This window comes from Aedes albopictus, chromosome 2 (genome assembly GCF_035046485.1).
Source record: "Aedes albopictus strain Foshan chromosome 2, AalbF5, whole genome shotgun sequence".
Lineage (NCBI taxonomy): Eukaryota > Metazoa > Arthropoda > Insecta > Diptera > Culicidae > Aedes > Aedes albopictus.
This window is the reverse complement of record NC_085137.1, coordinates 86,111,875-86,138,674: the sequence shown is the minus strand read 5'-3', so window position 1 is coordinate 86,138,674 and position 26,800 is coordinate 86,111,875. Positions and strand designations below refer to the sequence as shown.

The 26,800-nt window shown below is 40.8% G+C and overlaps 3 protein-coding genes across 8 annotated transcripts in view; 1 reads left to right on the top strand and 2 right to left on the bottom strand.

Moving 5' to 3' along the window:
• The window catches only part of LOC109427916 (tubulin monoglutamylase TTLL4), a 176,775-nt gene that overhangs the window by 6,757 nt on the left and 143,218 nt on the right, over positions 1 to 26,800 (bottom strand). For 3 of the 6 annotated variants that reach the window (XM_062850020.1, XM_062850021.1, XM_029872693.2), the window contains 2 exons: positions 5,194 to 5,907; positions 12 to 915 (listed from right to left, as the gene is read on the bottom strand). In XM_062850020.1, coding sequence (XP_062706004.1) covers positions 12 to 915; positions 5,194 to 5,883 — 1,594 coding nt within the window. In that variant the 5' untranslated portion in view covers positions 5,884 to 5,907. Of the gene's footprint in view, positions 1 to 11; positions 916 to 5,193; positions 5,908 to 6,004; positions 6,434 to 6,480; positions 6,715 to 26,800 lie in introns of those variants that run through there. The other 3 variants (XM_062850019.1, XM_062850023.1, XM_062850018.1) reach the window with 3 other exon arrangements.
• LOC109427936 (lactosylceramide 4-alpha-galactosyltransferase) lies at positions 16,302 to 18,227 on the bottom strand. Its single transcript, XM_019703588.3, has 2 exons — positions 17,206 to 18,227; positions 16,302 to 17,139 (listed from the first exon to the last, which is right to left on the bottom strand). Exons 1-2 carry the CDS (start codon positions 17,940 to 17,942, stop codon positions 16,773 to 16,775), a joined length of 1,104 nt encoding a protein of 367 aa, XP_019559133.3. The 5' UTR covers positions 17,943 to 18,227; the 3' UTR covers positions 16,302 to 16,772.
• LOC109427927 (lactosylceramide 4-alpha-galactosyltransferase-like) lies at positions 22,364 to 24,495 on the top strand. Its single transcript, XM_062854899.1, has 2 exons — positions 22,364 to 23,580; positions 23,638 to 24,495. Exons 1-2 carry the CDS (start codon positions 22,739 to 22,741, stop codon positions 24,002 to 24,004), a joined length of 1,209 nt encoding a protein of 402 aa, XP_062710883.1. The 5' UTR covers positions 22,364 to 22,738; the 3' UTR covers positions 24,005 to 24,495.

Genomic DNA, 26,800 nt, shown 5'->3' with positions numbered 1-26,800 from the left:
CCATTACTTACTTTTCAGCAGCCGGAAACCGCTGTTGATCAACACCTTCCGCACGACGATCGGCGTAATCAGCGTCATCTTCCACTTGAGCACTTTGTGAATGGCAGGCGGCATGGGAGGACCTTTCTCCTCGTGGGTGGAAAACGTTATATACGGTGGCACATGGGGAAACAGACTGGGCGTCAGGGGACCCTCCGGTGGACAACCCCCCAGAACGCATCCAATGGACGTAACCGGGCCGCGAACTAACGAGGGCGACGGAGACGTAGAACTGGATTTCGTTCTGGCTTGATATGCTGCCAAATGGGTTTGGTAGTTGTCCTCGGAGTCCGTTATCGACCCGTTCAGCGCTTCGTCGTCATCGGCCAGCTCGTCGATCAGGTCGTCCTCTTCGCCTTCACATTCGTCATCCAGGTCGTCATCTTCTCCCACGTCCGAATGACCAATGGTTTCCGTATCGAGATCTTGGGTGTGAACCGATTCGCCGCCACTGGTTCCCGTTGACATACCGGACGGAGTCGGTGAGGTAGATCCGGCCAAGAGTTTGAGCAAGGGAGGCGAAACTGACTTGCGGCCGACGATATGGGCGGCCGATCCACCGGAAGCAACAATAGCCGAGGCGCTTGTCGGGGCAGCTTTCAGAGAGGATTTGTATTTGTTTACGGCTGTTCCCGTTCGGGTTCTAACAGTTTTCGTTATGCGCGAGCCGTTGGCTGTACCGGAAACTTTCGTTGACTTTCCACCCAGGCGCTGTTGAACCGTGCTAGTCGTATCGTCCAAGGGGCTGCTTTCGGCTGCGTTCAGGATTTTAGACGGAGGTGAGTCCTTCTGGAGCATGGGCGAAGGAGTGGATTCCATGGTTTCGTCACCTTCCAGGGTTGGGGAGATGTTATCGCGAGCACGTTTAAGAGATATCTGTTGGATGAATGAATGAATTAGAACGATAACAATATGCAGAATAAGAGTGTCGACTGAATTTTACAAATTGGATTACCTGACTTTCTCTGGCATTCTAGATTATTTTACAAATAATTTCCATCACGCCTATCGTCAGAAAACCGCAGCTGAAGGTCTCGCTATGAATCTACCAAGAACCATTCAAGATATTCTTCTAGCACCTGATGAGGAATCTTTGAAATATGATCTTCAGAAATCAACGAAACATGTGTAGATATCTGAAGGTATTATTAAAAGAATTCGTAAACAACCAGTTGAAAAGAATTTCAACTAAGAATCTTTCTAGAAAATTGCCAAACGAACATAGCCCAAATATTATAAACTTTAGATAGGGTGACGGTGGGTATTATCGGCAGGTTTGTTCTCTTCGTCAAGGGGGGTTTTTGTCGGCCAAATTTCCTGAAACTTGGTCGTATAACTCAGCTTGGTTGGCAAGGACTTAAGGCCAATTCTGAGTTCAACAGCTTTCAGAAAAACCCCATGACGAAAATAACAAAACTGCCGAAAATACACAATTTCCCCTACTTTTGAAAAACTATATTGAAATATTCTCAAAATTCAAGTAAAAAAAATTTTTTTTTTCCTAGAGGTTTGCCAGAGTTTTTTTATGACTTCCTCCAGTTCTCCCAGTTTTCCATCCAGAGGTTTTTTTTTTACGTATTTGCTCCCAAAAATAGTTCCTTTCGAAATTTTCTGGTGTTCTATCGGGATTTCTGAGTTGTTCATGGGGTTTCCACTAGAGTTCCTCCCAGGATTTCTGCAGAAGTTTTTCACGGGGACTCTGCTGGAGTACTTCCCGGGTATTTTTTCCAGAGGTTTGCTTCCAGAGTTTCTCTCTGTATTTCTCCCGGCGATTCTTCCCAATTTTATCTTAAGTTTCTTCAGGAATTTCTCTTAGTGGTTTTTTGGAATAGCTTTGCAACAATTTTTGTAAGATTTTTTCAAAAGTTCTTCCAGAGATTTCATCCTGGATTTCCGCACGGGATTTCTCTCAAAGGTTTTCAAAGTTCCTCCTTGAATTTCCTTGATATTCCTTAATTTCATGGGAAATATCAGCTATAGATCCTACAGAAATCCTAGAAGGCACTCCGGAAAAAAAAGATGGGAAAGTCCAAGGTAAATTCAGAAAAACTCAGAGAGACATCGTTAGGAATAACAACGGAAGGAATTTTCTGATAGAAGTCCCGGGAGGAACTGCGAGAGAAATCCCAGAAGAACCTTCAGAAAATATCGTAGCTGTAAGACCTGTAGAAATCCAGGGAGAAACTTGAAGAGAGCTCACGGAATGTTTTAAAAAAATACAGGAGAAATTTCAGAGAAATCCCGCAGAATCCAGCAGAAAATTGATGATGATTCATTCCGGCAGAGAATGATCTACCTCATGGTTTGTAGCAGGGTGACAATGAGTTAAAATCGCTGAATTCCTTCCAAAGTCAACAAAAAGTTGCTATCTCATGACAAAAGTCTGATTACCCACGAACTTAAGTCTGGTAATCAGTTCATTCAACTCCCTTAGGCTGCCCCGTGTGTGTAAACCTCGTAATAGGATTATAAAAATTGTAAAATATAATACAGAAGCAATAGAAGGTTAAATTAGAAAAATCTCAATTGGTATCTCTAGCAGGGCTGGTAGCGATCAGGTGGCAAAATAATAGTGACTTTAGTGACCAAATAGTGACTGAAAAGTGACCTTAAAGTTTTTGGAAACATGAATTTAAATGCTGAACAATCGATCATTAAGCGAATTCTTGAGGAAATCAATGCATAGTTTTTAGCTATGTTCCAGTGATTGTGCTGGTGACAAGACGTTTTTGGAACAAGACAAGATAATTTTGGAATAATTCTCGGTGAAATAAATGTGAAGATTAAATTGTGAAGAATACTGAAGATATTCATATTCCTGGAAAAATATAGCCAAAAATGTTTTGGAGGAACTTCTGAAATTGATTGAATCTTTAAATTCCTGGTAACATTTATAGACTCCTGGTAAAAACAGTTTGACCGATTCTCGAAGGCCCAGATCGATTTTTGAGAAAATCTTTACAGAATTCATCTCGAATTTGTAACAAAAAATGTTTATAAAATTAATTAAAAAAAAAAAACTTCCCATAGCTCAAGATAAACCAATTCAGGAGAATGCAATGCACTATGATTTCTTCTATTCTGATCCAATAAACTTAATTCACACATTTATCATTACCAGTTTTTTTGAATTCGAGGACATAGGGTGATATAATTAAACTGAAATTTTAAATGCAGGATTATAGCAGTGTTACCTTCAAAAAGTATAGTACATAATACAGAAATTCATCTATAATCTTAGCTGCAATTTCATCTTCCCTTCTCTCAAATACGATAAAAGCAAGGTTTCTGAGGAAAATTTGTTCATCAATTTCGGCATTGCTGTTTTACCAAAAGTCTTATATTATCTTCTCAATGTTGTCAGATTTACGAAAAAAGTGACTTTAGTGACCATTTTACTGAAAAAAGTGACTTTAGTGACTTTTTCATGCAAATAGTGACTTTTTAGTGACTGACTCGAAATTAGTGACCAAATCACTAAAAAGTGACTCGCTACCAGGCCTGCTCTAGATACTTCTTATCCATAAACTCATTGATTGATGGATGTCTGGAATAATCTCACCAAAATTTAGAGCTGGACTCCACCGCACATCTCTTCAACGTATCGTTTTGGCAGCAAACCTCCACGTAACAACAGCATCCACGATTAACAATGGCATACAATGTAGCTGCGCGCTGCCACGGTTCCTTTGAGAGAAATCACAGGAAGAGCAGTCCCTTGGTGATCACCTCTTGAGCAGTCCCAAGAGGAACACCGGAAGGATTCTAGGAAAGTTTTCAACAGGAATTCCGAGAGAAAATCCATGAGCAATTTAGCAACATCTGCAATACATCCTTAGAGAAACCCTTGTGGAAATCTTGGGATAAGTCCTTGTAGAAATCCCACGAAAATTTCAACAGGCAAAACGCAGGAACTATTTCACAAGGGACTCTGGGAGCAATACCGGAAACCCCCCTGGAAGAAATTCTGGAAATAAATTATGCAGGATCTCCGTGGAAAACTCCTTGAGATATTTGTTGCAATGCATAAAAATTAACCGGAAGAAATCCCGGAAATAATTGCTCCAATCTTAGAAAAATGCTATTATGAATCCGAAAGAATCTCCGGGAGGAATATGAAAAAGGAATACCAAGAAAAATGACGTGAATAATACGGAAGGAATCCTGTGAGAAATCCTGGGAAACATTCCAAGAGGTATTTCTAACGAAGTTCCAGAAAGAAGCTCTGACGGAATTTCTGGAAAAATTCTGGTAGGTAGTGCAGTTTCTCGATGGATTTTAGCTTCCACGTCACCATGAGGACGTGAAATTTGCAGCATTTTATCTGAATCGTCGGGTTGCCGAAAATATCAGCGAGATCTAGGCGCCCTGCTCTTGTTCCTCTAGCATGTTTCTTCTAGGTTTAACATGCTTTTCGGAGGAATTTTCAACGTCTTCATAGAACCGCAAGCTTGCAGCAAGAACCTTAAGCATGATCAAATATTTGTTTTATCGGTTCTGACTACAAATAAGTAGTTAAAGCTCAGGTTCGAAAGACGTAAACACTACATATTCGAAAGCTTTTTTATTCATACCAACCAACAATGTAGTAAACTCTGTGGACTCTACTTCTGAGTAGATCTACAGGTAGTGAAGATCATTACTTTTATTCATTCGACCCAATGGTTTTTTTTATCGGTGTAAAATTCCCCCGAGTTTTCAAGATATTACTTTAGTATTCCAGGTTATTCCTTGCGGATTTCCAGCTTTCCAAGTTTTTCCAGGTAGTAGACACCCTCTTGAAGAGAGGCTGCTCGAGGGGGAACGTAGATCCAGAAATAGATGATCTTTAAAATACGCTGAGAGATCCAAATATTTATTGAAATCTGATAAGAATCATTATATTCTATTTTTCCTATCAGTACAATCAATTTACTGGAAGTCTAGTAAGAATCAAATCCACAATTTTCATAAATATGGTTTCAAACTAAAATCTGCTCAGAATCTTCTAATTTCTTTCAGAAAAGGAATATCAAAGAACATTTTTTGTTCATGGTAGGAATTGAATATAGTCGAAGAATCCACACATGCAAAACAACTTTCCCTAGCACTTCTTGACCTGTGAGTTTGTTCAATATCGACACTCTGGATTCGATATAGTTGGTAGGTACTTACGTCACGCATATGTTCCCGATTCGCCCAAGCCGGTGTCGATCTCCCGCTGCCAGAGGTTCCGCCGCTCAGCATGGACGCACTGGTGTAGATTTCGTGAGGTTCCGATTCGCTGCGAGCCCGTAGCTTCCGATTGCTCCGGTCGTACATCGTATTCCGTGGGTTGAACGAGCTCTCGAGGTTACGAGCAAACCGGGACTCGAAATGCCGTTCTCCAGGGATGTAATACCCATTGCGGCGATCCTTCCTGTAGGCGTCCAGGTCGTTCATGTAGACGTCCTTTACATTGATACCGCCTTCCAGCCGGGAGTGTCCGTTGTGCATGACGTTTTCCTTAGCATTACTGATTGTTATGCTTGGCAGTATTTCGTTGCTGGCTATAACGGGAAGCATCTTCCGGCCGTGACCTTGCAGACTGAAGGACTCGATCAGCAGGGTTGGAGTTTCTGCTTTCGTGCGGGCATTATGGTGCTGTTGCTGGTGAAAGTGGCTGTGTAGTCGCGCTTTGCTACTCTTGATCTCACACATTGGTGCCATCGGAAGACTCTCGCTGCGACATCGCCTTCGCATGGTGACCTTCTGTGGGGCGCTCGAGGACGACGACGAGTTGCTGGATGCAGTGGATGATTGATGCTTGAGCCTCGAGCTACTTCGAGAGAACTGTTGCTGACCGTTCTGCTGTTTGAAATCCATGATGGTGGCGAACTTCGTCGTTATCTAGAAGAAACATAGAGACAGGTAGCACATCATTAGTATTCAATTGCGCACATTGTCGCCTCTCGACAGAAGAAGCAATTAGCGTGGCGATTATTACATATTTGAAACACTCATAGCACAAATATAACAACGCGAAGACTATTTTAAGAACTACTGTTCGCATCATGCTAGGAGTTTGGAGCTGCAGCAATGCGATTTGACCACGCTATACATATTTCGCTGTCCGATTGTAATGATTTGGCCTCCCGGTCAGGCGGAAATCACAATCCACTGAGAGGAAGCAACGCAGCCAAGAACGCGAAGAAAGGTGCGAGAGTACGGAAATTTTGCAGAGCACTTGACGCGATTGCTGTTTCCCGATAAGCACTCTGGGTGATGACGATTTTTGCATCCGTCTACCCCGACTTTTTTGCGAAATTCGATATAAAAACGCAGTTACGAGGTGCTCTCCATATTTTACGCACCGTTTCTCCGCACACCGGGCACTGTTATACTGTTACCTCTGAAAGACCTATCCTACACGCTATACGCTATGCACATATAAACGCAAACTGTACAATACAAATAGCTCACAATTACGACTGCTGATTTTTCAGCTATGATGACGATAGATCTCCTTAGGCCACAGAGCACTACTCGTATTCGCTAGACGACGACGGACACACTTGGCGGTCCAGAACCGGAGTTCTTTCCGAGGGACAATTCCGAATGCGAGCCCAGAACCACCGCCACCGAGCCACAGAGCACCACGAGCCAGTCCACAATGCGAGGTCCACTCCCCAACACCAGAAGCCAAGAGATTACTAACCTCAAAGTTCTTACTACGTCTCCGTCAAAATTTACGAGAAACGTATACACGCATCACCATTACCTGCGCACATATATTGCTACATATAAGTATCGTAAGAAATTAATCACGTTCCTCCTGTCCCAATTGGAAGAGAGACTAGGATTTTATAACCAACACTATAACGGCACCAGAGACATGCCGCGCCGTGAGAACCTGGTTTCTGGCTGGACGGAATCTCACCGGTTCCGTTCGATGTCGATTCTCTCTCGGTTTTTGGATATTTTGAATGTGTTTGAAATGTTATAATAAGGTACCTACAGTGAACATGAATGAGGAAACGAAGGATAGTACTCTGTAGTAGCAAAACATTTTTTGTTAGAATCTTTCGCATGCCTTACCCGACGTCTCCACTAGACAGAAATGTCTTGCCATTTTGCTGGGCAGATGTGTCATGACAGAAATGTTATCTCGCTGTTTGCATGGAAAGCAGCGGTGTTGATCATTTCTGTTACGTTTTCTCTTTCTGGCAGCAAAATGGCAAGACATTTCAGACTAGTGGAGACGTGGGATTAGATACCATGCTGCAATAATTGAAATTGCCAGCAATATAAGGGGCCATACATTAAATACGATACACAAATAGGGGGCAAGCTAAGCAAGGAATGAAATATTTTTTATATTACAAAATACTACAATAAGGATAGAGTGATGGATTTGAAATTCATAAGTTATTCGAAACGAACTGACTGAATGGTCCCTAAACTGTTAGAACGTTGAAGCTCCGTTTATTGAGGAGAGAGCATGCCTGCGTTGGTCCGTTTCCTCAATGACCGAACTTAGTTGAGCATGTGTTGTGTTGAGTAGAAACGTTTGAATCTTATTGATGAGTGAGTGGTTGTTGATATACCTACCTACCCTACGTACTGTGGGCTGAGGAGTATTTCGGCATTAACATGTCTAAAGGGTCTAACTCGTTTTGTAAACAAACATTGTTTCTGTCGCTGTAGGGCTCATCTCGATCCACCCACGCATTTGGGGGCCGTTATCAGAAAGAGCGAAGATAGATCTTTCTGATAACGGCCCCCAGATACGTGGGTGGATCGAGATGAGCCCTACAGCGACAGAAACAATGTTTGTTTACAAAACGAGTTAGACCCTTTAGACATGTTAATGCAGATTTGTTGTGGTAACAATGTTAAAATTTATGTCATTTATTATTCAACTTCTGGAGGATACCAGCTGCAGGAAATTTGAATAATGTAAGGAGAGCATATTGGGCTGCTAGCAAAAAATTAATATAGGTAGAAAATCGAGAATGGAATGGTACAATGAAAACTGACTAATGAGTGGCTTGGATCAAAGGCCTGAAGGATCGTACACTTGATCGTACAAGAATATTTAAAGACAAAATGACATGTAGTTACAGGGTGACTTTGGGTATTATCGGCAGGTTTGTTCCCTGAGTTCAACAGGTTTCAAAAAATTCCCCATGACGAAGAGAACGCAACTGCCGAAAATACGTAAGTTGCCGAACATACGTAAGTAGCAATTGTAGAATCAACATCTACCTCATTTTTGTTTTAATTTTACGCTAAGAGACGTACAAACCTCCGCACAATCGTCTCGCGTCTATACGGAGGAGCACGATGCGTTTGTGCGGACAACGACAGCTCACTAGGCCTTTGGATATTATGGAGAACGGTGGTTATTATGTTTAATGTTGATCCTCGGTTTAATACTGTATTTTTATTGAAGAAAAGTCTCTGCCGTCAGCAAGCGGTAGGTACACATGAAGAGAAATCCCTATCTCTATTATTGTTATTCCTATCTATAGCAAACATGTCATACTCTCGTTCAAAAGCGTAGAAATGTTTACTTTGTCCTGTATAAATCACGTTGTAAGTTATCGTTGAACTTCGTGAAGTCGAGACGCATTGCTTACAACAATGCCTCTTCAATAGTGATCACGCATTAACTTCGAAACTATCAGCACTGTTAAATGCTATAGTTCATAATACAAGAAAATAGTATTAAATATCATAGAAAGAATTCGAAACATATTAGGATTTACCAATTTGTAAGTACCTAAAAAACTTTAAAACAAAAATGTGATCATTAAATCACGTAAAACAAATTTCCAAAACTATGTATTAGGGTCAATGTTGTATGGGGAAATTTAAAATTTGATCACGTCAACTCAGAACAAAAATTTTCCAATCTATATCAGCGTACAAAACAAAAAAAAAAAGGTAAAATTTGGAAGCGATTGGTTGCCTTTTTGTTAAAGTATAGTCTAGGATATGCCGAAAAACTTTGCCGGAGATCGCAAAGTGATTCAGCGCTTGTGGAAAAAGCTATATACTTCTGTTAATTCAGGTCAAAAATTTAGATTTTGTTATTGATCTTGTACCGACTTTTCAAACCCTTTGAGCAGAATACCCTCTCAAAATGTGTGTTATCAGTTTCGTACCTTTTAATTCCGCCCTGTTTTGCTTATTTTTTGACAGATACGCGTATTTCCACTACCACTTGTAATCTTCCTCAGTGTCAGCTATCCACTGGATAATTGAAAAGACAAACACACCGTCTTCGACCTTGCGGCCTCTACAGACTGAACATTACAAACATTTGACAACGGACAACACATATAACACCCGGGCCACTGGAGAATTTTCCGTTCGACGAAAAGTTTTCCCCGACTGGAGCGGGAATTGAACCCACACTCCGAAGCTTACGAGACACCTAAACGACTGACGCCGCTAACCGCTCGGCCACGAAGCCCACAAATTGTCACTGATGAAGATTACAAGTGAAAGTCGAAATACGCGTATCTGTCAAAGGATAAGCAAAACAGGGCGGAAACAAAAGTTACAAATTGTGTTATTGATGTTATACAGGTCGGACTCGATTATCCGGAGTCAAGTTCTGGAGCTTCCCACACACATATCTGGGGAACAAAATGCTGTATGAAGATTTTGACATTTTGTCAAGCCAACTTTGATCAACAATAATCAGTTTTAATTTCAGCATTGTACGACACCGGATAATCGAGTCCGACCTGTACTTTGCATGTTAACTTTAAGGCACCATCAGACGATCTGAATGTTTTACCTCACGTAAATCTGACAGGAAAAGGCCAACTTTCCCACACCAAATTAGCAGTGCTGTAATGGTTCATTACAGCACTGATTTGCGTTGCGTAATGAACCATTACAGCGCTGTTTTCAGTTTTGATCAACTTTTTGATATTCTCGACGCAACTTTGAAAAATTGTGACAACTGCACAGTATCACCTGCTATGATCAGACTTTCTTAAACATGGCTGTGAACATCAGTGTGCAGTTTGATGAAAGGGTTTCGTTAAAAACTATCCTCAAGTGGTAATTTATGGAATTGCAAACAATGTTGTACGCAGCTCGGTGCAGAACTCGATATTTACAGCACTCGTCGTAATTATCCAACTCGGCAAGCCTCGTTGGATAAATGTACGACTCGTGCTGTAAAACTCCTGATTCTGCACCTTGTTGCGTAAACTACTATTGTCACAAGTGTCGGATCACTTTGCGGTTTTTGGAAAAGTTTTTCGGCATATCCCATGGTACAATTTAACGTCATTAGTTAGATCGTTTTAGACTTAAAAATCAATTTATGAGAAAAATGCAAAATGCGTTTTTCCATACAAATTTCAATCGCAATGCGGAATATGATAGATCGTAGTGTGCCGCGCTTGTTGACGGATGGAGAAAAGTTTGCTCGTCATTTTTTTTCGTTTCATTTACTACGTCAATTTCGGGATTTGGTATCCGCAGGAATACTGATTATAATTAGTGTTGGAAAAGTGCTTAACTTTCTGTTTTTGGAATTTGAGATCCGAAACAAATCGCGTGTGTTGGTACCGGCTCCCGGGATACATGGGCGAAGGTGTGAAGGATTGTGTGATAGAAATGCACAACACCAGGAATCCAGGATGTCAAGATCCTCTACACAACCAATGGCATCTTACTGCTGATTGATTGAATATTCATTATGGAGCGTCCTGATGGAAGGAGAAGATGATTCCAAAAACTCTGGCTTGTGATGATGTTGCCGATGGAATGTCGGGGATCAGGATTGACGCGCAGTACCCTTTGGACGTCAATCAGTGTAACCGGTGAGACCTTTCTGATTTGCTTTGATTTGTGTTTAGTTACATAATTGTAAAACTAAGTGGCCGGTCATAAACCACGTAGACTTCTTGGGGGGAGGGGGGGTCTGGCCAAAGTCTACGCTCCATACAAATTTCAAATTTTTTGTATGGACAAAAGTCTACGAGGGGGAAGGGAGGTTTGAGATGGCCGAAATTTAGTCTACGTGGTTTATGGGCAGCCCCTAATTAATTGACCGATTATATATTCTTTATTTATTTTTTATTTGATTGAGTCATTTTTTTCATTGACAAATTAGGTAACAATCATATTTTTAAAACTATTGCAGCATACTCATCTAAGAGCCTCAATGATGCTGTAGAGCAAACATCGGAAGTAGGGAGTTAAAGGGCATTTTATCACAAACGAACATAGGCGTCATAAAAAAAAGCATGATTTATTAAAGTTTTAAAAATATACTCCTAATACTACCTAATGTAGTGCCGTTCTACGCATAATTGTCTCATGTTATATGGAATTCCCATATAACATGGGACAATCGGGCGTAGAACGGCAGTGTATTCCGAAGTATACTTTCTATTTCAGCTGTTAAAGGTAAATCATTTGTATTGACGTATTACAAATTTTATTTTACGCCCATTACATCCCATCCAAATTCCAGCATAACTGAATAATTCCAGACCATTCCCGTGCCAAAATCCTATTTACTTTCTATTTACGAGAGCGTCGGTGAGTCGCTGGCATCTCGTTAAATTGATATTATCCCTTCCCTATTATCCTTCCCTATTATCCCTTCCCATCCACATAACTTGTTTCTTCTCGTTTCAGAGAGCGATCAATGGCGCTTAAGCCTAGGCTTGTTAGCCAGGACACAGTTAAAATGCCTGTGCCCCATCCCTGAAGCAAAAAGGCCCATGGAGTGACAAAATCTCTTAGCTTCGTCACTCCCAACGTTGGTGTTTAAATATACTAAAACATTTACACTCACACCAACACATCTACATGAGCTACTCAAATACACTTACACAATCCTGCCACATCACTCGCTTATAGTGAATCCCCAATCAACCCATTCCAAATATCCAACTCCTTGACACCTATGGGGCGTCGGTGAGTCGCTGACCTTTCATAAAGTAGGTGTCATATCATCACATCCTTTCCTATCCTTGTAACGGAGAAGATGGGCGTGGCCGGCAATGGAAGTTCTCATGTCTTTTTTACTTCAACTTCTGATTGGATAGCTGTTCTTTCCCAAATAGCATTCCATAAGCAATTAGAATAGAAGTATTAAAGTTATAACATGATAACTTTCAGTATGCAATCTACGAATTACTCCGTTACCACGCAACGCAACGCAACGCAACGCAACGCAAATTTCAATCGCAATGCGGAATATGGTTTGGACGCTTTGGACGTTTTGGACGCTAAAAGGAATCGAAAAAAGTTAAGTATAGTGGACAGAAAGTCCAAATAACAATTCCAAGTATGCTGGCTCTAAAAAGCTTGAAAACTAGTCACAAAACCTATAATGCTTGCGTTTGTAGGAAAAACACTACCCTACATTATATCGATTTTCTTTGGATTGAGGCCGAAATTCCGATATCTTTAATAATTTTTGAGTTATTCGGAACAATGTTCTGTTTTATAATGAGTTTTCGCTCTTGAGCTTCGCTATTGATCTTCAACTTATCATACCTGAACAATAAGCCGTCCCTATTTTTGCAAAAATTGGAAATGATTTCTTGTAGAACATGGTCTAGTCACACAAGTTTGCCATATAAATATTTTCAGGTTCAGCCTGGATTGAAATCATAGGACTTCCTTCCGGGACTCTTACAGGCGTTGTTTCCTCTAGAATTTTTCCTGAAGATTCCTCCAATCACTGCTTCCAAGATTTCTACAGGAATTTCTTTCAGGATTCCTCCAAGAATTCTTTGGGGGATTTCAGGATTTCCTTCCGGGATTCTCCAAGAGTTCAGTCTGGGATTTCTCCAATAGTTTCTTTCAGGATTCATTCAGGAGTTCCTTGCGGGATTCCTCCAGGAGTTAATCCCGTGATTTTTCCAGGTTTTCTTTCGGGATTCAAAAAAAGAATTTCTCAATGAGATTCCCCCACGTGTTCTTTCCGAGATTCTTCCAGAAATTTATTCCTGGATTCCTCCAGGAGTTCTTTCCGGGAGTTCCACAGGAGTTCCTTCCGTGATTTCTCCACGAGATCGTTGCTAAATTCCTCCAGAAGATCTTTCCGGGATTTTTTTTCAGGAGCTTTTTTCGGCATTCCTCCACGAGTTCCTTCTGAGGTTTTCCAGGAGATTCTTCTGGGATTTTTTCAGAATGTCCTAGCAATCTAGGAATTCGTTTTGGGATTCCATTTGATGTTTTATCCGGTTGTTTAAGTTGTTCTAGAAAAATGCATGCAGCATGTTTTGGATAAATTCGTGTAGAAACCATAGGAAGAGATTTTTCAGGAATCTACGAAGGTAATCTTGTAGAAATCCCGGGAGGAACTGCTGTGAAATCCCGAAAGTAATATCTGTGCAAATCGTGAAGGGAATTCTTGAAGAATCTGGAAGGCCTTCTCGGAGGAGTACTGGAAGGAGGCAGCCTCCCGAGAGGACTCCTACAGGCGTACTTGAAACTTTTGAGCAACCTTCGGAAAGAAATGCTGAAGGATTTACCGAAAGAACGGTTGCATAAGTATTGGTGGTACTCTTTAAGGAATTGGGTTTAGATATCCCAAAGAAATCTTGGAAGTAATATTTGAATGAAAGAATCCTGGATGTTTCCTAACAAGAGTTTATGGAGAAAGGCCGGAAGGAACACCTGCATGTATTCTGGAAACAGCTCCTTGAGGAATCCTGGAATAAAAAGATGAAAGAATTCCGGAAGAATCATCTCGAATAATCCCAGAAGTAAGAACCCCGGAAGAAACTCCTTGAGAATCCTGAAATGTTCTGAGAGAACTCCTTGAAGTATCGCGATAGGAACTCCTGGAGGAATACCAGAACGAACTTCTAAAGGAATCCTGGAAAACTCCTGGAAGAAACCCCTGTGGAAATCCGGAAAAAAACTAGTTGAGGAATCTCGAAAGGAACTGCTGGATTGATCCTGGATCATGTTTATTCCGTTACGTGATATTCACGTAATATCGAAAGGTGCTTCAAAAAGTAACCCGAAAGGAACTCGTTAAAGAACCCTGGCAGGAATTCGTGGGGGATTTTCTGGAGCAATCCCGGAATGAACTAAAGGAATATTAGAAAATACTCCTGGAAGAGTCCTGGAAGAATCCGAGTCGGAACTTGATGATGATGATGATGATGATGATTGTGTACCCACCATCAGCGCAAGGATTACCTATGGCTGCAGAGTCATACCGGAACGGAATGATCTACCTGATGGTTTGTTGTAGCAGGGTAAGCTAAATTCACTGGAGACCTTCGGAAAACAACATGATAATTGTTATCTCGTGACAAAGTCTGGCCACCCCACGAACATTTGCCCGGAAACCAGTTCATTTAACTTCCTTAGGCTACCCCTCCGAAATCCCCATATATGACATGTTCAAATATAAAAAGTAATAAGGAACGAACTCACCGGGTAATCCTGACCAGCTGGTTTTCTATGTTTGGCTTTGGTCTCAGCATGCAACCGGTCCAACCATATTAAATGTGCACTCGTTCACACCACTCGCTGATTCTCCGATCGTCCATCGAGGAATCCGAAAAAAAAAAATACATAAGCGAGAATACCCGACGCACTGAAAAACAATCTCTTGGTTACTAGCATTTCCGAACTCGGAATAACGACGAACACGAGCACCACGATGCGGGCAATGTGGTTTCTTGCCACCGAGCCATCGTCGATCATTTACACAAAGTGCGAACAAACAACACAAAGAAAAATACGAAAACGCGGGAACGACGAAATGCGGTAAGTTTCAGCCTCCGCGCCCTGCTTGTCACTGACGACCGACGACCGTTCCCTCTTCCATCAGCGTTCCACTCAAGTACGAACGAAAACACAAAGAAAATTACGAAAACGCGGGAACGACGAAATGCGGTAAGTTTCAGCCTCCGCGCCCTGCTTGTCACTGACGACCGACGACCGTTCCCTCTTCCATCATCGTTCCACTCAAGTACGAACGAAAACACAAAGAAAATTACGAAAACGCGGTAACGACGAAATGCGGCATGTTTCAACCTCCGCGCCCTCCTTGTCACTGACGACCGACGACCGTTCCCTCTTCCATCAGCGTTCCACTCAAGTACGAACGAAAACACAAAGAAAAATGCAAAAACGCGGTAAAGACGAAATGCGGCATGTTTCAGCCGGAAGAATCCGAGTCGGAACTTCTGGAGGAATCCTATTAACAATCCTCATTTAGGAAGAAACATATGGAAGAATCTCGGATGAAAGTACTGCAGGAATCTCGGAAGAAACACCTCGTGAAATTTAGGGAAGAACTTTTGGATCCACCCCATAAGAACTAGCTGGAAAAACCTGAAAGGAAATATCTGAGGAGTTACCAAAAGAAAACTTTGTGGAAACCCAGTAGGGATTACTGGATGAATCCCGGAACTTATTTTTATTAAGTATAATCCTGAAAGGAATATTTGAAGCTGGAACATTCGGAAAAAATATCCTGATGAAATTTCTTTGAAAAACACTTCAAGCTACTCTCAAAAGAATCTCGGAAGGAGCCTCAGGAAGTGTGTTGGAAGACGGTAAAAAGCATTTCATTTTTCCGATGAAAACGGTACCCAATTCTAATAAAATCGATGATTTTAAGATTCGTAAGTTTAGGGTCCCTAAAGAATAGTCGTCAGTGTGATAGAATAGCAACATTAATAATTACGAAAGCTATAGAAGAACATGAACAACATGAAGAGCTTTCTAAGGAGGTAAATTGGTGCCGTATTGATAGCATTAATCTTGTTTCATGAGTACATTTCCAACAAAAATGCAAAAATGAGACAAACGTCCAAGTATTAAATTAGATAAAAATCGCTTTTAACCTTCCGTCAGTCGCGCAGTTGACTACCACCGCCAGCACCCTGCTAATGCTGAATACAAAAAGCGAGATTTTTTCAACGTGTTGTACAGAATACAACAGCGTGATCACTAGAAGGTTAATAATGAAACTGGTTCTAGGTTTCCGAATTTCTAGGGAAATTTTCTTTTAATTATAAGTAAGTTTATTGTTCGGAGTTTTGTTTTTGCTCAGGATACATAGATAACTTATCTAAACATGGAAATATGTGACATGCGGATACCTGAAATTATGTAAATCCAAATATCTCTGTTGAGATTGAGAATATTCAAACCAGTATATCAAACCGGTCATTATTACATAGTAATTACAGAATAAGTAATGCAAAAACTGTGTTTTTTTAATTAAATTAGGTTGACGTTTTTTTTTAGATAAATCTACGTTTAGATAAAATCAAGCCTAGACATATTAGTTCTCATTTTTGTCAGCCGGTGTAAATCTCGAGTTTTTTTCGTTTTTTACGCTTACGCACGCTTAATAGCAGTAATTAATTTCCTATTATCAGTTATGTGATATCGAGCGATAAAAGACGAGCCTCGTGCAAATAAGACTGGAAATTGCTAAAAAGAAATCAAGCATACGCCAACATGACAATGCAAACCCTTGAAGAAACACGTCGATATTCAAAAAATCAATCATTCTTGTTATTTGCTAGACGAAAGTCCTGTTTGGTTCGACAAACTCTACTAGCACTCCCACTTGGTATCATTTTACCAATCACAACATTATCGCACCTCGCACCCTATCAGCAAAACCCGTTCGATGCTGTCTTATGCATTCGCAAAACGAAATACTTTGTACCATCTGTACGCATGTTTGTGTTGGTTTGAAAGGCTGGCTGCCCATGTGGGTCTCTTATCGAAATAAAATTAGATCCGGGTTAGAAGTTTTCCTTAGTGTTCAAAAGCACATTCGGACAAAACTTATTCGCCAGTTGTATGTATGCCGCACTACTGGTAACCAGCAGCTGAATCCCGCTCGTGGCCTTGTTCCACATGTGGACGAGCACGTCATTCTCAATGGCTTTCATCACTTCTACCGATCGTTCCGGGTAGAAGAACCAATCGTGATGCGGATACCGTATCCGGTAGAAAACGTCCGGTGGATAGACCGTCAGCTGATTTCCACACTGCTGCCGATTCATGTTTACGACCTCCGTTGTGTTACAGAACTTCTGTAGGTTTCGAGTAACCATAAAGGGCCCGTTGGCAGCCCACCGAGTCCCATCGAAATTGAGAGCTAAATCTCTGTAAAACATAATTGGCATGTTAAAACACTGAGGTGCTCAGCTGAAAATTGTACATAATGTATACTTGAGACAGGCTTCGGCAAATTCGTGTCCGTAGCCGGTGGTTTCTAGATTGATCACACCATTCGCTACGTAGCCGCTTCCTTCAGAGCCAAGATAATTAGGCTGCAGAATGTTCAGGGTTCTGCGAACTACCACATCCGTGTCCAGGTATGTTCCTCCGTATTTGTACAACGTGAGCAATCGTAGAACGTCCGCCGTATGCTCAACTATGAAGCTGGATTTGCTTAGAGCACCCTCTGTGAACAGCTTCTCCACAGGACTACCAACGGCAAACGTTTCAAGGTTCACGTGTCGCAGCCGAATGTTGCAGAACCGCAGCAATGAAGGTATGAATGGGTCACTGGAAACGTTGAACCACTTGGCGAAAACGAACAATGGGAACACTTTCCAATCCGGATTAGCACGGGCCGCCGATTCAATAGCACAAGCTTGCCGCGGAGTGAGTTGGATTGTTCCGTTATTGGTGAGCGTTGTCAATATGAAGAAAATGTTCCTTCCTTGTTTGAGAAGTTCTTCATTCGACTGGATATCGATCAAATGGTAGATATCCTTGTCCGTGAATACAGAAGGGTCTGACTTTAGAATAGGCTCATTAATGGTTCGAAGTTCCTTTTGTAAGCTTTGAACCAACAATTCGCCCGGTTGGTCGTCTTGCACTATCACATACACTACGTAGATAACTAGCACCATCAGGACTACCAACAGGACGCTCAGGTTGTTCTGGTTTTGTTTCATCATTACAATTAAAACACGGAACCGAAATAATCGATTCGCACTGCATTCGATGTGTACGGATGCATGACCTTGATGTGACTACCGAACCTGAAGAATGTCACACCAAAAGATAAAGTGTAGCCGCCGTCAATCTGCATGTAGCGCTGTCTATCAGTGACATTAATTGCTTGCGATAACAAGACACGCTTGATTCGAACAGGTGAAGAAGAATCAACCGAAAATAATTCGATACGTGCGTAGAGGACATGCATGCATCATAGTGCCCACATAGTCAAAGCTGCAAAGGCGGTGGGTGTTCAGCATGACCATGCTGAGGGTGACGGGTTCGATTCGCGGCCGGTCCAGGAATTGTTCGTAAAGGAAATTTCCTTGACTTTCTTAGACATAGAGTATCTGCCACACGATACACACATGCAAATTATACATTGGCAGAGGAAGCTCTCAGTTAACAACTGTAGATGTGCTGATAGAACACTAATCTGAGAAACAGTCTCTCTCCCAGTTGGGACGTTGCATCAAGAGGAAGAAAAAGATGCATAGAGGGCAGTCATAGGAAGTAAAATGCGTTTCTAGTAAGCACAGGTATTCCGCAAGACCAGAAAGTTTGTCGAATAACATTAGGGTCGCACACGCATACCAAAGTCGTGAGCGAGCTGTGAAAGCAACTCTTCACGCCGTGAATGTAAATTACATTCACGCCGTGGAGAGTTGCGTTTGCTGCCTTCTGTTGACTTTATTATTGACACTTTTCTACAAAGTTTCAGGTGAAACAAAACCGAAAAAGTGTTCCATATATTGATTTTTGCTACAATGTTTCTGAAGCGAATTAACAGCAAGTGAATGTAAATGATTGCAAATGAATGATCCCATCCCTGGCAGAACCAATACAAAACAGCAAATAAGGTTAGCAGGGGTGCGTGTAGGGTTACTAGATAATATATATTCAAATTAAAAATGAACCGACTTGCAACCGCGTTTGCATGAGTTATCGTTCAAACAACCAGTGGTAGACGGTATCGTGCAAAACAATCATTGGCCAGAAAAAGCTCTTAGTTAATGAAGTTTTGGAAAAAAATGTCTATAAGTATCGTAATGCTTACGAAATTTCAAAATAGGGTGAAAAAAAACTTTTTTTATGGAATAATAGCGCATGGTATTCCGATCGCAAGACTTTTTCCAAACTCGAAAAACGAAAGAATAATGAAAAGCTCGAAATAAGTAAAATGGTAAAAATGTCTAGTTTGACATTTAAAAGAACGTTTTTTTTAGCCACAGTAAATAGTACATAATGCATGGATTTTTATGAAATTTGGCACAAATAATAAACATACACGAAAAAGTCGATTGCAAATTTACTTATTCATTACAGAGTTATTGCATGCGAACATTGTCTTTGGATAGGCGACTATGGAAGCTTTAACCCTTTGAAGCCGAAGGGCATGGGAAAAACGCCCAGCCTCGTGGTAAAACTGTCCCAGGGGGTAATTCTACCACATGTTTATCCTAGGAGGGTCTTTCAACAACTGTTTAACGGAATAAAAGTTGCAAAATAGCACAAGGGAACAGCACTAACTTGGCTTACAATGAACTCTGCTTACGAAAGGCAGAATATTACGTCAAAAATATTTAAAAACAGCGTGGAACGCAACGACATTCAATTTTTATTTTGATTCTTTTCCAATACGATACATTCAAACAGACGTATGAATTTGCCTCTCGTTTCGCGTCCATAGATTAGTGCACGATTAGTCACTAGCAAAACGTAGATAAGGGGCTTTTGGCTATACATTAGCCTGGGGCACGGTTATATGAAAAGATATAAATTCACACTCATGTAAACTTGGGATGAACATATAAGGCTGAACTACATAAGGCTGAATGCACATAAGGGGCTGAACACGAAAGGCTGAAATTATAGAATCGTTACATAAGGCTGAAATCGCAAAAGGCAAGTGCATTAACGCATGAAATGAGTTATAAGTTCGGGCTTAGCCAAGAGAATAATTATGTATACCAAAATTACAAATCCTCTCCTTGACGTAACATCTCAACTAGAACTGAGAAGCCCGCTTCTCAGATTAGTGTTCTATGACCACTTCCACAGTTTATTAACTGAGAGCTTCCTTTACCAATGACCATTTTTTTTCTATGTGGCGATCAAACAGACATTGTATCCGGAACAAAGTCATAATAATTTACATCACGAAAAGTTCTTGGACTGACCGAGAATGGAACCGGTCACCCTCAGCGTGGTCTTTCTGAATTCCCGCGCATTAACCGCTTTGGCTATAGGGGTCACCTCAATTACACAAAATGTGACTGGTGTTATTTCAATCGATAATTTCCCCTTCTTCCGAGTTATGCGGTTGTAGTAATAGTTAGTTAGTTTTACAAAAAGTTGTGTAGGTTGTGTATGAGTTTCTGCAGAAATTCCTCCAAGCATTTTTTTAGAAAATTCTATAGAGATTTATCTTATTTTTTCTGACCTTTTCTAGTTTTTTTTTCGAACAGTCCTTCGGAAATTCATTTAAGCATTCTCTCTAAAGATCTTCCAATGATTTATTCCAAAACTTTCTCCGAGGTTTGCTTTAAAAATTGCTGCAGGTTTTTTTTCGATCTGAATTTCCGTCAGAAAATTTTCCTGGGGTATCTTCAGAAATTTCTCCAGCGAGACTTAAGATCCATTCGGGAATTTTCTGCAGGGATTCCTATAGAAACTGCCCTAGGGGTTCCTCCACATTTTTTTCGCGGGATTCTTTCAGAAAATCTCCCATGGCTTTTATTATAAACTAGCAGTCCCGGCAAACATCGTCCTGCATGCCTACTCTGTTTTTTGACATCCGGTTCCATGGAGAAATGCCCCTTAAAATGGAATTTCAGATTTTCCCGTTTTTCTTGCCTTCCCGGTCACTTTCAAAATCTTCTAGGGATTCTTTTAGACTTAAGAATTTCCACCAAGAATTTCTCCAAGAACTTTTTAAGAAAGTATTGCACGGATAGCTTCCAAAAATGTTGGAAGTATTCCTTTAGAAAATACTTTAAATTCCTTTCAAAAAATCTTGCAAGGATTGTTCCAGAAATTCATCTACGAATTTTTGCAGAAAGTTCCATGAACTTTCGAATACATTGAGAATCAGAAATTCAAAACTGCTTCAAAATTTTCTTGGATGCTTTCTAAAGAATTTTCTCCAAGGATTGCTTTACAAATTCTACAAGAGATTATCCAGAAAGTTCCGAAGATTTCTTCACATTCCTTTGGATATTTCTTCAAGACATTTCTCTTCCAGAAATCGCTCCACGAATTTCTTAAGAAAGTCTTAGAAAATCCTCCAATGATTTCATCAGAAAAATTTTCAACTGATGCATTTACAGATTCTTATAGGATTCTTATGAAAAGCCCGGAAGAAATTCTGGCAGAGATTCTTGCAGAAATTCACACAGAGATTTCATCAGAAATTCTGCCGGGTATGTATTTTCTCAGAAATTTCTTCAGGATTTCCTCCAAGCGTACCTCTAGGAATTTCTCTCTGGAATGTTCCAGGAAATACATTAAAAATGGTTTAGGATTTTTATTAGGAGATTTCTCCAGGATTTTTATTCCTAAAATATCTCACGAAGTTTTGGTACTCCATCAGGGGTTTCCAGGTGTTTTTAAAACCATCTATGGATTCTTAAAATGTTCCTGTTTTTTTCAGAAATAATTTCAGGAATTCATTTTGAATTTTCTTCCGATTTTTTTATTCCTTCTGAAATTTCTTCAGTGAAACTTCCGGAAATATCTTTAGAGACTTCTTCAAAACTCCTACAATTACTTCAGAAATTAAAACAGGGATTTTTCCAAAAGTTGTTCCATGGATTCTTTCAGAAGTTGTTCCAGCAGTTCCTTCAGAGATTCCCCAAAGAATTCAAGAATCAAGACATGTAAATGCCTGTAAAAGTTGTCAAAAAAGTAAATCGAGTCAGCATGTTTTCTGTCTACACTTGATAAAAAACGTACCGCCCATGCCGCCCCACTCCAATCCATCACGCACGAACGCGTGGAGTGGCGCGTCGCGTCGTAGCTAATCAATCGTGTGACAACAGCTAATAAGCTAACGAAGAAAGTGGGAAAGTTCTGTGATCAATCAATCAAACTACTTCTAGTTGTTACTGTTCAATGTAATGGGTCAGTCTAACAGGTACTCTAGTGCAATACTGTATGTCTGTGGCAAATATCAAGGAACCGGCGTATTTTTATCGAATAGCTACCTACAAACCATTTCGCGAAAAAAGTTTGGCGTTATATTTCTGGCGTCCGATATCGGACATCTGTCACGGAACTTGTACTGGCTCTGGCATAGGTTCTCAAGCATTTAAAGGTTGCGGATCACGGTCCATTTATGCTGTTTTTGGGTTTATCGTAACTCATGTGTAACTTGAAAAAATATGGTGATGAGTAATCAGTGGCATAGTCATTGATGAAGGGCATATTTGGTCTGTGCAACTTTAATAAAAACTGTATTTAATAAATTAAAAATGCATTGTATGGCATTCCTCGCATATGCGTCACAACGTTTGCTTTGGAAGCCACTAATCTGGCATGCGTCGCAGTTGATATCGCTAGATATCATCATTAACGTTATCAGTAACGCTTCTTTCGGTTTGTACTGTGGAGAAAAGTCGTGCAATAACCCTTTATATGAAGTTCTAATGGCACTTGTACAGTATTGATAGGGGTTTTTATTGCCCATTAGATGGATAGAAATTCGACTGCACGGATATCAATCATCGACATTAGAATGTTTTGGTAGCCAAATGACATGCTGCAGACGACTTCGATTCAACTCAGTACGGTTAGTTATATGCTACCTTCGGTTAAGATGGTTGCAAGAAAAAGAAATATCTTTATGTTTGCTTTAGTTCTCACTCTAGTAATAGTGTGCATTAAATTTGAATCGATACAAAACGAGATTGCTAATCGATTTGTGGATCAAAGAAAATCAATTATAAAAATGAATACAGTCAGTGAGATGACTAGTGTTTCGAGGGATTGGTCAACTACATCTCGAAGAACAAAAACGTACCGACCGTGGGTGACAAGTGATAGTAAACCGGGTGTGTTTCGGATGCCGGATATACAAAGCAATGAACGAGAGATACAACCTGAGAAAAATATCTTTTTTGTAATTTCCACTATAATTAAGGATGATATAGCGAGGCTGACAGCTCGTCAAGCGTGTGCAATAGAATCTGCCGCTAGGGCTAACCCTGACTGGAGTGTGTTCGTCCTGTTCACATCGGCCAATACGTTCAATTTCCAGAGCAGTGCCCACATGTTTCCACTGCTGTTTTATTCCAACGTCTATTTTAGGCGTTTGAATATGGCTACATTCGCGGTTGGCACTCCACTAGAAAAGTTCTTCCGAGATAACACCCTTCGGAACTCCAGCTTTATCGTAGAACACACCTCAGATGTTCTGAGATTGCTCACATTATACAAATACGGGGGTACTTATCTGGACTCTGATGTGGTCGTAATGGATTCCTTGAACGACCTACCACGCAACTATCTCGGATCCGAAGGGGACGGTTACATTGCAAATGGAGTGATCAATCTGCAAGCGACTGGCTACGGACATATGGTGGCGGAAGCTTTTTTGAAGTTAGTACCCGGAACTACCGATGCTGTGCTATAGATAACATTTTTTTTTATTTGCAGTGAAATCGCGAACACATTCAATGGTTCGGTATGGGCGGCCAATGGACCGGCTATGGTGACGCGGGTCATGCGCAAAATCTGCAACGTTACCAACGTATGGGACATGACGCGAGCAAAATGTGGCGGACAGATAAGTGTCCTTCCTCCTGAGACGTTCTTTCAAGTGACGTACCCACACCACACGAGTTACTTCGAGGTAGAGCATACAGCAGAAGTCCTGGACAGGATATCCGGTCACGTTCTGACCCATCTCTGGAACAAGTTGACCAGCGGAATAGTGTTACGCAAAGACAGTCCGGTTGCGTACATCATTTTGGCGAATGCCTACTGTCCAAATGTGATATATAAATGTGTAGATTATTTTTAGATGTCAATACAAGAAAGATACGACATGTATCTATTGCAAAAAATAATGTTTGATGACACAATCAATCAATCAAAGTTGTCAGACTAAAATATCGTTTTTCCTACGATAGCTCTTGGTTACATTAGATCATGGGTCATAAAAAATCTGTACGACATCTAATGAAATTAACCTTTTAATTTCAACTGACATCGTGCTTCATACGATACACGCGGTTTCCCCGGCCATGCTAAACAAAACACAACAAAATGCGTGTGAAACATTTTCAAAATATTCTAAAATATCTTGATCATGAACTTAGTTCCCCTACGCGGCGCACGGAAGTAATTCGACCCGGTTGAGGGCGATGTCATCACTTAAACACTCATCATCGCTTGGTAACAATCCGTTCAGAATAGTAGCTAAAAATAATTAGCAGACTAGAGAAAGGTTTCGCATTATGGACGTCCACCAAGCCATCGTCGTCATCGAACCAGAGAGCAGTAGGTACCTACCGACAAAAACCACGCGATGATGATTCCGTTTGTCTGGCCCGGCTGCGTGATGAATGTTTGGTATTTTCCGCTCGTCAGCATCCCACCACCACCTTCACCTTCGTCAGATTAGCAAATTGTAGGAAAACGCGGCGGCGCGCGGCACAACCTAACGCCTGGCGATCGTCGCCGACCTCTGACTGTGACTTCTTTACCGAGCCAAGCGGGATGAAAAATCAAGAGCACTTACGCGCCTGTTTTTCCACGGTGCACGTTGCATACCGTTGCTCAGAGGTGCAAATGAGACCAAAACCACATAAATCAAAATTCTCAAATGGCTCGTACGTACATACGATATTTTTTCAATAAGTTTTTCAAAATAAATCCTTCCGTAAAATCCTAGATTAAACAAAATGCTTAGTTAAATCGAATTAGTCGTTTGCCATTATGTATATTTAGACATGCATTTGAATTTCAAGATTCATTTTAATGAAAAAAAAAAAAAATTTCTCAATATTTTGAGATTATTTAGAGTTGTTGTTACTCTGAAAGATTATCTGATTAAAAATGTATCAAACCTTCGCATTCCATCTCGGTAAAACAAGTTTCATGTTATGAATAGTTAATAGTTTCTAACCACTTTGTAACACTTTTACATATTTGTCCAGTTTCCATACCACTGTGCCAATTTCTTCTTTGTTTGCGTTGGTGGATGGTAAAAATGATATTTTTGTGGAAATTCCACAGAAACACACACGGCACGGCACAGCAAGAGCGGCCGGTGTCAGATGAATTAATGGTGTTGTTTTTTCGCTACTTTTTTTTAATCGAGACTGTCAATTTCGGAATACCTTTGCGATGGATCATCTTGGCTTGACTGCGAAGGTGTTTCGACCGAGAATGCTCGTGACTGAATGCGATTTGCTGAAGTATTGGGTTTCGGAATATGAGTAAAAAGAAAATCGTGTTAAGTACTGTTCCTTTTAATTCCACTAAGAATTTGCATCCTTTGACAGATACGTATTTCGACCTAAACTGTAAGGTTGAGGTTTTCCAGGTTTTCCTAGAAGGGAAATTCCAAAAGGTTATACATAATTCAAAAATTAGCCCAAATTTTATAAAAGTTCTACAATCTGAATGGATTTTGGCATGGTACACAAATTACGTAACGCTAAAATCGGCAATTTTACACCCCCCTCCCCCTTGTAACGCTTTGTATGGCTCGTAACGCTACGCTGTACTCCCCCTCCCCCTATAGCGTTACGTAATTTGTGTACGATGCCTTTCCAGTATTTACTAATGCCGTACCAATTCTGCTGGTGGATTGGCTATCTTCGTGAGAAACGGCATTACCTACGATGTTATAAGCAACATTGCTTTGGATGGCTATCATCAAATCAGTTTAAATCTGCAGGTGAACAATTTCTCCTGGGTTCTTCATGGAATATACCGCCCCCAGACTTCGATTTCAACCACTTTTCGACAATCTTGGAACAAATTATGTCGTCGTCAAACCTCTCCGAGCGAGTATTTATTCTTGGTGATATGAACGTGGCAATCAACTGTGAATCTCGTGGATCAGAAGAATACTTGGACCTTCTGCAGTCCTGTGGAATGGTAGTTACAAACACTTTCATATCCAGACCACATAGTAACAACATCCTTGATTATGCCATTTCACGTGTGGAGGACCTAAATAGAATGTATGTACTGACTTCTCTGAAGCCCAATGTTGTCATCAACCGCAAGCGTACTCTGACAAAGTCTATTACCCACTACCAAGTTGTTGATAGACAGTTCAGTGAATTCCTGACAACGTACAACTGGGGCAATGTGAGCCCCAACGAGAGGCTTTCTTTGGCTGCTGCAAAGTATGTTGAGTTACGGAACTCTAATACTACCATAAAACTATGCACGTTAGGCTCAAAAAGGATGGATGTCCTTGGTTCAGCTACGATATGAAAATACTATGTCATGCGAGGGATACTGCTCTAAAGAGTGGAAAAGGAACCGTACTGACGAACGACTTGGTAAAATTTTGAAACAAGCAAAAAAACATGCTGTTGCGAAAAGGAAAGCTAAGAAGGAGTATTACAACCAATTTCTGAATGCCAGAAGTCCCAAAGAACTTTGGAAGCGCATTAACGGTCTATTGGGCACCCACCATGAGGTCATGAGATCGTGCTCAATATCGACGATAGGAATGTTTCCGATGCTGCGCGGATCTCCAACATCTTCAACGAATATTTCACGTCAATTGGGAATCAACTAGCTGAAAAACTATCGTCGTCCAATAACATCAATCTTCATGGCACTATCCGGGAGG